The sequence below is a fragment of the Myodes glareolus genome, chromosome 7, assembly GCF_982192425.1.
Source record: "Myodes glareolus chromosome 7, mMyoGla1.1, whole genome shotgun sequence".
NCBI lineage: Eukaryota > Metazoa > Chordata > Mammalia > Rodentia > Cricetidae > Myodes > Myodes glareolus.
In genome coordinates, this window is record NC_142032.1 from 85,706,462 (window position 1) to 85,718,955 (window position 12,494).

A 12,494-nucleotide genomic window follows, 5' to 3' on the forward strand; every position below is an offset into this window, starting at 1 on the left:
ATGGTGGGCATTTGAACATTTGGATACTCTTTTGCTGAACAAAATACATCACCATGGGTAGGCTCTGAGGTTTCCAAGACTCAGGCTATTCTCAATTCTCTCTCTCTCTGCTTTCTTGAGACTTCTTGTGGTTCAAGAAGTGAGCCATCAGCCCCTGTTCCAGCTACCACACCTTCCCTCTGCCATCATGACTCTGACCCTCTAGAACCACAATCCCACATGAGTAGCCTGGCCACGGCAGTAGAAAAGGAACTAATACAGTCGACTTGTCAAGACGGCGCCAGCATGTGTGTGTCCTGGTACCTAAATGCAGGTGTGTGTGCTGCAGAGTTTCCCGTTTCTCCTCCCTGCCTGTCCAGGCTCCACGCATTACGTGTCCTCCAGACTCCTCCCCTCTATGTCGGGTTCTAGGTCTTTCCTTGCAGAGCTTTGGGGGGATTTGCCTGATGCATCTCTCTGGTTAGAACGGGGTCTGGGTTTTAAGAGAGAGAATCAGAGAGGGGACAGCCCTTCTCAGAACATCTGTTGTCTTTGGGGAAGCTAACTTAAGCTAGGACCTGGCTCAGGCAGTGGTTACTAGACCTCACTGGAGACCTGCTTTTCTCCAGATAACTCTCTTTGGAGGCAGTGATAGACCAGGGTGTACACGTCCTCTGGGGGGACAGGTCAAACCCCAGCCCTTAGCAAGCTGTGTGTGGCTAAACATGTGTCTATTAACCCCAGGATGCAGGAAGTGGAGGCAGGAGGATCAAGAGTGCAGGACAATCTTTGGTTATACAGCAAGTTCAAGGCCAGCCTGGGCCGTAGAGCCTGTATCAACAAAGAGCAAAAAACTGGGAGTGACAAGCACCTTTATTCAGTACCTTAAAGGCTGATGCAGGAGAATCCCGAAGTTGAGGCCAGATAAAGCTATGTAAGAAACAGTGGGGGAGGGGAGATTTCCACCCTGTAAAGTTGCTCTTACAGATCTGTCTCCTGTCTTATTTCTTTTATTTTTGAGCTGGGACAAAAGCACAGACTGAGTCTCCCAGGTAAGAACAAAGGCCATACCTAAGCTCTCTCTTCTCTTCCATGCTCCTTGGCTGGTTTCTGATGGTTTTGATTCTGTCCCTAGATGTCATGGGAACCAGGGATGCAATTAGTTTTTGTCCTGCAGAAGAAAATGAACAGAGCTCCGTTTCTTATTCCTTTAACACAGTCTTCAGATTTTAAAAGATGACACGGGGGGGGGTGAGACTTGGCAGTGCACGCCTAGAATCCTAGAACTGGGAAGCAGAGGCAGAAGGACAGAAAGTTCAGAGTTAGCCTGAGCTACACAGTGAGTTCAAGGTCACTTGGTATGGTGGTTTGAGTGAGCTCTTCCCCATAGTTTATGCATTTGAAGGTTTGTTCCCCAGTTGGTGGCCCTGTCTGGGGAGGCTTAGGAGGTGTGGCCTTGTTGGAGGAAGCGCACCATGGTGGGGGACAGGCTTTGAGAGCATAAGCCTTGAATCATTCTCAGTGACTTCCTATTCTCTACTTCCTGCTCTCAGGTTAAGATGTGAGAGATGTGAGCACTCAGTTTCCTGTCCAGTTGCCATGCCTATTGCTCACTGTCACGCTTCCCCACTAGGGCTGACTCTTAACCCATGGAACTGTAATCCCTAATAAAGGTCATCTTCCCTAAGCTGCCTTTGTCATGGTGTTGATCGCAGCGACAGAACATAACTAATATACCACGGTACTCAGTGAGAGCCTGTCTCACACCTCTATAAAAAAGTTAATCAATTCATCAATTACAGTATTGAAACTAGAGCATGTTTTAGTTGGAGACAGACTTTTTTGTTCTATAGCCCAGGTGGACCTGGAACTGCTGGTTCCATTCCCTTAGTCTCCCAGCACCGAACAATTGACACACAGCACCATATAGACTGATATAGGAGATAGCATAGACTTGGGGATTTCAAGGATCACAAGTGGGGTCTATCACAGGGGTGTAAACCTTTAATCCCAGCACTTAGGAAGCAGAGGCAGGTGGATCCCTGTAAATTCAAGGCAAGCCTGGTCTACACAGTGACTTCTAGATCAGTTAGAGCTACATAGTGGGACCTGTCTCAAAAAACAAAACCACAGATGGGAGTGACCAGAAGACGTGTGTGTGTGTGTGTGTGTGTGTGTGTGTGTGTGTCCGCGCGTGCGTTCAAAATCAAAGCAAACATTTAAATCATTCTAATCCAATACTTCTGTTTTTCCCCAAGACAAAGCAAACAAACAATCCCCCCCCCCAAAAAAAAACCACTACTGAGCAAAGCAACAGATCTTGGCTGCTTCGTATCTCTTGTGTGTGTGTTCTCCACGGTTTCCTTTGCCTCTGAAATCCAGGCATGAGTGTCTTTTCCTCGGTCCCTCACAATTACCATGGCTCTTAATTCTTCCATTGCCCTCCGGCTCACAGTCATGTTTTCAGCCATGTGGCCGAGTTGTTGGCCTCAAGCCTCCAAGTCATCCCTTCTATTAATTAACTGTAAATGCCAACTGAGTTCAGATTACGCTTCTTCCCTCACAGGGCCTGAGCTTCCTCTGTAAACACCATCTCCGGGTACACAGGACAGGTCCCAGTGAGTCTAAGTCAATCAGGTGACCTTATTCTCTTTGCAGGGGACATAGACAGAAGGCGTGTGACATTCTGTTGGCCAAACAGTTTCTTGGAAAGGATTTCTTCTTTCTACACAAAAATGGGCAAGCAAAAGCCAGTCCCACCTTTCTTCCTCTGGATAGTGTGTGTGCAGGGTTAGCCCCGAACTATTGTGACCATCTGCTAACAGTGGGTGGGACTGGCTGGCTGAATGCCCTGCTAAGGTGCAGGTGTGGGCTGCTTCTTAGGCTGAGACTCAACATGGAGCCAGAAAGCCTCAGAGGCAGCCCTGGGTTCATGGAGGTGAAAGGGGACATCCTCAAAGGGCAACAACTCACCCTGCCAAAGAGGACCAGCTTTTGTCTTTCCTGTGCAAGACAGAGGGGAGTGGAGGGACACAAGGCAGAGTGTCAGGGGAAGGGCAGGTAGTGTGAGCTAGGATGCTCTGACCACTGGCTATACCTAGAATGATATCTAGGTATATATATCATTATATATATATATATACCTTTATCATATATATATATACTTTTATCATATATATATATATATATATATATATAATATCTTATATAAGATCTCACGAAACTCAGGCTTAGGATGACCCTGAAATTTTGATCTCCATTCCTCCACCTCATGAGTGCCAGGACCACAGACATATACCCCCATGCCCTGTGCTGGGGATGGAGTCCAGCGATTTGGAAACTCTAGGTAAACACTCGATCAACTGAGCCACAGGCCCAGGCCTACATCTGGAGTATTACAGAATAAAAGAGAAATGGCATTTCTGTTGGCCCCAGGAAATCAGAGGCTGGAAGCTCTCTGCTAAGATCTGGGCTCAGGATGAACTTAGTTAGCTGTGAGGCAGTGACTTTTTGTGAGCCTCAATCTGCCATTAAGCCTGCCTCAAAGCTACAGAGCATGAGAAAAATATAACTAAATGCAATGCCTAACAAAGCTAAACTTCTGGCACAAGAGATAAGGTTGTCCGGAAAAGAAGCTCTCAGTAAGAAGGTCTCAAAGTGACACTTTTCTTCATTCCCAGTGTCCTTAGTTTACTGACTGTGCCCCTTGAAAATTACTTGATACCTTAAACTTCTTTTTAAAGTCTGGAAAAATGGCTTAGTGGGTAAAGTGCTTGCCACAGGAGCATGAGTACCTGTCTTTGGATCTTCAGTACCCACGTAAACAGCTGGGCACATGATGGGCACATGCTGGGCAGTGGTGGTGCAGGCCTTTAATCCCAGCACTTGGAAGGCAGAGGTAGGTAGATCTCTGTGAGTTTGAGGCCAGCCTGGTCTAGAAAAGCTAGCTCGGGGACAGGCTCCAAAGATACAGAGAAACCCTGTCTCAAAAAAAAAAAAAAAAAAAAAACAAGCAAACAAACAAACAAAATAAACAGCTGGCCACAGCACCACACACTCATCATCCCAGAGATGGGGAATCAGAGACAAAGGGAACTGTGGGGTTAACTAGCTAGCCAGTCCAGCTGACTCCAAGGGCTGAAGGTTCAGCCAAAGACCTTGTCTCAAAAGCTAAAGGGCTAAAGTGCAGAGGCCAGAACAAGATGTCTCAGCAGGAGAAAGCCCTTGCTATGAAAGTCTGATGTCCTGAGTTCAAACTGCAGAACCCAGACTCCAGGGGACAGTAGGAGAGAATTAACTTCATAAAGCTGTCCTCTGACCTCCGCACATGCACCACACTAAGTGCACATGCATACTACAGACACACACACACACACATACCATGCCACACCACACCACACTGTTTAACAACAGTAACCTGTAGACAACTTTAAAGCTACTTCCGTAACTTTTCCTGAGCATCCCATACCTTGAACAGTTTCATGGAAAGTACAGGTCTCATCTATGCCCAGGCACTCTGGGCCATGATGGATCTGAGAAATTGATTCATTCAGAGATGAAAACCTCAACAGCCGGTTATTCCTTCTGTCATTCCCATTGCTGAAGATCTGACAGTCTATGGTATCCACCACTGAGGAGGGAACCATGCTGAGGGCAGGGTTTGCTGATGGCTTTCTTAGAAAAATCTGATTTGAGGCGAGATGTCTTTGGACCCCCGATGGAACATTCTCCACTTCTATTATGATATCATTTGCTTGGTCATTTGGCAGCATTTCTGGCCTCTGATGAGTCGTGTTCTTCGCAGGATTGGCCACCAAAGGCCTCACAAGCACTCACACTGGCATGGTCAGGCTCCCCAGGGAAGCGTGGTGACATTGGAGAAAGGACGCCCCATTCACAAAGAGCTCCACACAAATTACAACATGACCCCTGCTTCTGTCCCTTGAGGGGGCTCCTCAGGAGGAGGCGTGTTGCCCGACAGAGAATTCTGCCTTCGTAGCTAAGAGAGAAATTATAAACAGAACCCTCCATTAAAAACAATGGGGTTCTAGAAACAGAAGGTGGGGAGTCTTCTAGAAACAGAAGATGGGGCTTGTTATCCTAGGATTTCGTCTCAATTTTACACTCATCCTTTGATATGCATGTTTGTGGGCAACGAGACAGCTCAGTGAGTAAAGGTGTTTGCTACCAGGCCTAACGACCTGTGTTTATTCCCCACACGGTGGAGGGACAGAACTGCTCTCTGCAAGTTTTCCTCAGTTTCCACACCGGAGACGGCACACACTAATAACTAAATGTATTTCCGTATAAACCCAGGTGAGTTCATAACCTTATCATTTCCCTTGACCGCCTCAGGTCTGCCTTCTAATACCCTTCCTCCCCATGCTGTCAGAAGCCTCAGCTTCGGTTCAGACACAGGTCTCAGTTGAGATTCTCCCAGCTTCCTTTGTAGTTACAGGTGGCCCTGGGACCCAGTTTTAGCCAATGAGAAAGCAACGTTTTGGACCGAGCTTTAAGAAGAGTTGATTTGCTTGGCTTTGTTCACCACCCTTCTGCCTTTGTGCCTCCTTGTGTTGAGAACAATTAGGTCGATATTCCTCTGCTAAGGACGAGGAACAGAGGGAGGCGAACTGAGTCCTTGAGAGCATCATGGGATAGCTTCTCTATTGAATTGCTCTCTCCAATCTTCCTGTTCCTTGAGAAAAATAAATTCTTTGTCACTAAACCATTGTTCTGTCTCAATGCCAGAGATGTGAACAGAGTCACTGTACAGACCCGAATTCCAAGTAACCTGAACCAATTTGCTCATTTTCTGGTGGGCCAAACTGAGGGCAGAGAGATGAACTGACACACTTGGTCCACTGACTCCTATTTAATGTCAGAACTGGACAAGAGCTGCCTATCTTCTCCCCACAGTGGTCGGCGGTGTCACCCAGACCTGCCTTAACCAAGGGTAGATACTTTATAGAGTATGCTATTCAGTTTCACAACTACCCATCTCACAGCTAAGAAAACTGAAGCTCAACCAGGAGGATTTTGCCTAAGGCTAAAATGTCATCAAGGAAAGGAGAGATTGTGTTTCACCTTTGCCCCCTCCTGGAACAGGTGCTAATGTGTATTCATTCATCACTCATTCATAAATTAGCAAGTAGTTACTAGTGCTTGCTCTGTGCCAGGGAGTTTCTGGGATATTATCAAAATCCATAAGAGATTCTTATTATAATTAAGAGATTCTTATTATTAATAATGCGTAATTAATAATGACACATTATTAATTAATTGATACATGATTTAAAAATCAGAAAGCAGGGAGATTAAAAGCTCCGTGTTCTATTTCTTCACCCCTCTGCCTCTTAGGACCTTTTCTTCCACCCTCATGCTGGACAGAGCAGTTTCATCATGGTGGCCATGGCATTCTTTCCCCAATGGTTAAAGCCATCTCTGCTTTACTAAGACCATCTTGTCAGGCTGCAGTGTTAATCTCTCGTAAAAATTTCACACTAGCTTGAGAAAGTTCTGGAAGGATGAGTCTGGAGGCTGCTCATAGGATATGACATTGGCAGAGAAAAATGGCTTTAAATTGAGTGGGGGGGGGTCCCTCAGTTTGCACTACCCTGAACCCATTCGTTTGCTCCTCTTTATTCATGGGCTTGCCTTTCCCATGGCATTCCCTGGTGTGTCTCTGGCCACTTCCATGGGGCTTATTGGTCTCTGCCTCCAAGAAAAACCTTCACTGCCACACATGAGGACATTTGGAGTTTCCTTAAATACTTCAAAGCCTTCAATCTTCCAGGAGAGATGGTTCAATGTGTGTGCAGGTAAACTTGAAGACTAGAATTCAAATCCCAATACCCATGTAAATGCTAAGTACACTTGCATCCTATAGTTAGTTCTAGGGCTTAGGAGGCAGACACAGGATCTAGGAATGCCCAAAACTCTCTTGTATGAGGCCAGGGAAGATGCCTCAGCAATTCAAGTGTTTTGGCCAACCCTGATGATCTGAGTTCAGTCCTGGGCACAACAATGTAGAAGGAGAGGATCAACTCTCCCAAGTTTGTCCTCTGACCTCCATTCATGTAGTATCACACACACACACACACACACACACACACACACACACACACACACAAATAAACAAAAACATTATTATTTATTTTTGAGACAAGGTCTCAATATGTTGCTCTGGCTAGCCTGGAACTTGCTATGTAGACTAGGCTGGGTTTGAACTCACAGAGATATACCTGCCTCTTTCTCCAAAGTACTGGGATTAAAGGTGTGTGCAGCAACATCTGGCCAAAATGTAATTTTAAGGGAGTGGGGAGCTTTGCCTCAATATGTAAGTTGAAGCAATAAAGATATCAACCTCTGACTTGCAAAAATGTGTATATCCAAGCTGCACATGCAGTCACACATACACACACACACCACATTCAAACGCTCATACACATATTCACATCATATATACAAACATACACAGATAAGAAAGCGAAACTTTCTGTCTGTCACTGGTCTATACACTTCCACATTTCAACATTGCACAAACTGCTTTATTATTTCACAATTTTTTAATCAGTGGACTTTGTCACTAGAAACCCAAACATTGGCCATGAGACAGGCAGCCCTATCTTGTTAAGCATGATAAAATTTTTGATTCGAGTATGGGCATGTGATCCTCATAGCACTGGGCAGCCAACGAGAAAGAAAAGCCTTCTAACAGATAGCTATGCTGAGGAGCATCTGTGGGTCTGATGGCCTGATCCTAATGTCTATAATGGCCTAGTTTAAAGACAGGCTGAGTGCTACAAGCCACAACATTATACAATAATTGTTCAGCCATCTTTTCACGAGCGATTTGGCAGAGTCAACGGCTTTGGTGAAGGTTAGACCAAATTTGGGGAATATTGCTTTGTGAATAAAATGACTGTTTTTCCTGTAGATTTTCGCTGTAGCTGACTCTCCTTCTGTTACATATTTGGGAATTAATTCTCACAGTTCAGAATTGTTTGATCATTTACTGATTATTGTCTTCCTATGCTTTTGGGGCTTACTGATCACATTCCCCTAGCTACGTGTGAAAACAGTTTCCCACTGCCAGGCCTTTGTTCCTCTCTCCTAGGTAAATGAGGAGATCTGCCTTCCTGCAGCTATCTTTATCAGCAGGCATTTGGTCAGTGTTGAGGATCTAGACAAGGGCATTCCATTTAAGACATTCACAGATATCCAAGGACACAGAATTACTACTTGCCCAAAGCTGCAGGTTCCTGGTTCCTCAGATAGATAAACAAATAAGCAAGCACTGGTTTTACCTCACGTAAGGAATCCAATGGTACAAAACTAACCTTACATTAAAAAATTCCTAACTCCTTATATTGACCTTCACCTCAGTTTACTGATGATTTTAGTTCGGGAAACTGACTGCTTGTGTTTCACTCTCAAGGACAGCAGAAGAGATAATTAATCACAACCCCGAGAAAGACTTCTTCCCTGCTGGTGCCACAGACCCACACCGCCCAGGATCAGAATGGCTGATAACAGCACACCCCAGAGGTATGTTGTTATAACAATTTAGAGGCCTGGGTCTCCTCTTTGTTTGCTCCACGTAGAGCAAGAAGTTTAAATTCCAGACCTAGGCCCATAGAAATTGCAGCATTTGATGAAAGTGCTATCAGATCAAATCAGGAGCCATTAGCTTCCCCAGACTGTTTACATAGGTTTCCTGATATCCTCTATGCATGTTGGGAGAGAGAAAAAAAGTGTGCTGATTTAAAAATCGATCAATGCCCTATATACCCTTATGCATAATTTTGCTGAAAATGAACCTTTTAGCTCTTTATTTAGCCACCTAAAAATGTAGTGTAGTGCTCTAACCTCCCCTCTAGAATTCCCTGATGATTTAATTCCTCTCTTAACTGAGTTTCTCCATTGAGGATTTCACTGGACATGCACTAAGCCACTCCCATGTTTGAGTTGACAGTCATGAATCAGTGTGTGTGTGTGCGTGTGTGTGTGTGTGTGTGAAAACTCTTATCTTATTTTTATGGCGAGAAAGAATTCCAAATACTGGAACCTGAGAGGGCTAAGGAATTGCTGGTTATAAGGGTATATATTACTAGGAACGTTTGTAATGAGGAATAATGAGGAGGAGAGGTAGAAAAAAGAAATATGAATATAAAAAACAAATTGTGAGTAATTTTCTTATCCCTCAGATTTTATCTCCCTTTGCATATTGCAGTATCTTTATTTGAACCCTAAGAAGGATTCTTAAGGTTCCCATTAGCTGAGCCAAGCAAAGGTGAGAGATGGATAAGTAATAAATCCAGTAGACCCAGACTTGGCTTCAGACTCTAAGGCCATGGTTCCTATAGTTGGCAAATTGTCCAACAAAGATCTCTAATGTACCTACTATGTACCAGGCACTATAGAAGGAAGTGGAAGCTATTATGACTTTCAGTTCTTAAGTTTTCCTATACCCTTCCTCCATAAACCAATAAATCCCCATGTATGCGCCTGTGTGTATATGGGAGCACTCACCTGTGTGAGTGGGCAGGTGTGAAGGCCAGAGGCTGATGTCATCATGTCTTTCCTCTATCGCTCTCCATCTTATTTTCTGAGACATGATCTCTCAACTGAACCCGAAGTCTGTCAGTTTGGCTAGACTGGTTACCAAGTAAGCTCCCAGGATCCAACTATCTCTGCTCCACAGCACAGTGCTGAGTCCCAGGCACTTGACATTATAGCCAGCTTTGTGTGTGTGTGTGTGTGTGTGTGTGTGTGTGTGTGTGTGTGTGTGTGTGTGTGAGAGAGAGTTCTTGGGACAAACTCAAGTCTTTCCTGCGACATAGCAGGCCTTACCCACTAGGTCATTTCCTCAGGCCAGAACCAGAAGATTCCAAATGAAGATCCCTTGCTACTTAGCTGGGAAACACACGATGTCTAACAGGAAACTAAGGGCTGGGTCTGTGGTTCAAGGATAAAGGGTGTGTTTATGACTCACAAGACCCCAGGTTTATCCCCACAGCAAAAGAGGGAAAGAAGGTGGAGAGGGAGAGATGAAGCGAGAAAAGCAGGGAGAAAACTCTTAGGGTAAATGAAGCATGAGTGCACCCATTAGAAGACCAGCGGCCTTGGGGAAATGATTGTACCCAGTCCTTCCCCAGGGCTGACGTCTCAGTGATGACTCATAAGACTTACCTTGGGGTGACATGCGCCAGTCACGCTCACACAGCAGCAGGTTTCCAGCTGCACAGATAGGGCTGCTTCCTCTCTCATAAGCAGAATTTACTAGAACGAGGAGGGGAACATGGCCAATCAGTCCTTGTACACTGGACACTGAGGGACACATGATGGCTGAATGGGCCCACAGTGGCTGGGAAGGGTGACCCCTGCTAAGACTTGTCTTTGAGGTCCTACGAGATCCAAGGTCAAGAACTTGGGTAGAAAATAGGATCAAAATACAAAGATCATGCAGTTCAAACTAGTTAGGGGTTGGAGAAATGGCTCAGTGGTTAAGAGCATTGGCTACTCTTCCAGAGGACCTGTATCTGGTTTCCAGCATTCCAGAAGGCATACGGTAGCTCACAACCACCTGTAAACTCCGAAAGAGGATTTGGTGCCTCCTTTTACCTTCTGAGGGCACTGCACATATGTGGTAGACAGACATACATGTCAACAAAACACACACATATATATGTACATACACACATATGTGTGTATGTATATGTGTGTGTGTATATATGTATATATATATATATATATGCCAAAAAATTTTGAAACTAATACTTGTGATTCAGCTCAAAACCAGGCTTGTGTAACTGAAAACACTCTTCACAAACTCTACTTCACATAGACTTAAGTTCATGTGCTTACATTTTAAATCTGTCTTACTTTATAGCTGATGATACTTGTTAATAAGTTACAAATCACATTGAAGCCGCTTGTAAAAGTGAGCACAAGGTTTCCTTGAAGCTGTAATGTTTTGTGACCACACATGGGGTAAGTGTGGCCTGGTTTTCCTGTGGGACAGAGTCCACTCTCTGCGTCTGTGTGGCAGTATCACTTTCCAGTGTACGTTTATGCACCCCGGGTTAAAGATGAAAGCAAACAGCAAAGAATGCAGGGCACTTTTGAAGGGGACACTGGTGAAGGTTCTAGACCTTCTTGCTTGGGAGTAGTTCTCAGCCCTGTTAGTTACCAACTGTTTGTCCTCAGAGCCTCAGGATCTCGATCTGTAAAATAGGGATAACAATCTGACTTTTATATGGGATTATTGGTGGAGTAGGCTGTTAAGACATGCGAAACTGAAAGAAGCCGTTAAGACTGAGTAGGAAAAGGAGACACATACACCTCCCCGGGGTGGTCTGCCCTAGGCAGTGAGGAGAAAACGCAGGCCTGCCCAGCACCAAAATGTTGGGCACTACTGTATTGAGTAAATATATGGTGGGGAGAGAGAGAGAGAGAGAGAGAGAGAGAGAGAGAGAGAGAGAGAGAGAGAGAAAATGGCTCAGTCCTGTGGAGAGAGGTAGATCTGAAAAGGTGAAGGTGGTGAGGAGTCCTCGGCTGAGGTGGCTGGCCTTGCCACCCGGATCCATGGTAATGCTTGGGTGTAGGCTGCTGCCAAGGCCCATGTCTGGATTTGTGGCCCTGATGCAGCCTCGGTCTGTGTTGATGTCCATGGCTCATGTTACTGCCGAAGGCTGTACAGAGCTGACCCCATCCCTCTGTGGCTGTAACACTATGGAGAACTGGCCCTACCCCTCATCAGCTACAGCACCCTGGAGAGCAAGTCCTAGACCTCGCCTGGGCAACACAGTAGAACTGACCATGTTCTCAGGAGCTTGGGTGAGCTGGCCCTGAGGATGTGAGAATGGGAGAGCCGTCTCTTCTCCTCACCAGCCGCAGCATTGGGACAGTGGCCTCTGCCCATCACCTGGGCAACACAGTAGAGCTGGTCCTGATGGTGTCGGTGTGGGTGATCATGGAAGCAGGAGAACCAGCCCCGCTCCTTGCTCCTGGTTACATAGGATAAACTAGCTTGGCTAGTGCTGGAGAGTTCACTCTGGTGGTAAGGATGGGGGAGAGCTGGTGGGTCAACCAGCCCTGCAACCATCCAGGCCCAGAACCAGGGCAATGAGCTGGCCCACAACAGCATCCACCCCATTTATGATCTGCTAGGGCTTGTGAAGGGGCTGGTCCTGCAAGTCCAAAGTTTCAGGCTCTCCACGACACAGGACAACAACAGGATATCCAAGAGGAGTCCCAGTGAGGACTCAGTATCGATAGTGTAGCAAAACCAGAGGCCTTGAATAAGACCAATGACTCTCTGCAATGAACACTCACAAATAAAGATGTTCGGTCTGAAGGGTATACTGTGTGACTCATTTGTCACACTAAGGCTTCCACGATGAAATTTTTCTTTTTCTGTTCTTTTTTCTTTTCTCTTAAGTTTTATTTTATTTTCGGAAGGAGGTTCCAAGGGCAGAGGGTGGAAATAAAGGGACTAGGAAATGAATGGGATT

The 12,494-nt window shown here is 45.5% G+C and overlaps 1 protein-coding gene across 3 annotated transcripts in view; it reads right to left on the reverse strand.

The window, feature by feature from the left end:
* Positions 1-12,494, reverse strand: part of Tmc5 (transmembrane channel like 5) — an 87,876-nt gene that overhangs the window by 39,008 nt on the left and 36,374 nt on the right. For 2 of the 3 annotated variants that reach the window (XM_087908533.1, XM_087908532.1), the window contains exons 4-5: positions 10,171-10,260; positions 1,051-1,150 (exon numbers count right to left, since the gene is read on the reverse strand). In XM_087908533.1, coding sequence (XP_087764659.1) covers positions 1,051-1,150; positions 10,171-10,260 — 190 coding nt within the window. Of the gene's footprint in view, positions 1-1,050; positions 1,151-4,447; positions 4,921-10,170; positions 10,261-12,494 lie in introns of those variants that run through there. The other variant, XM_087908534.1, reaches the window with a different exon arrangement.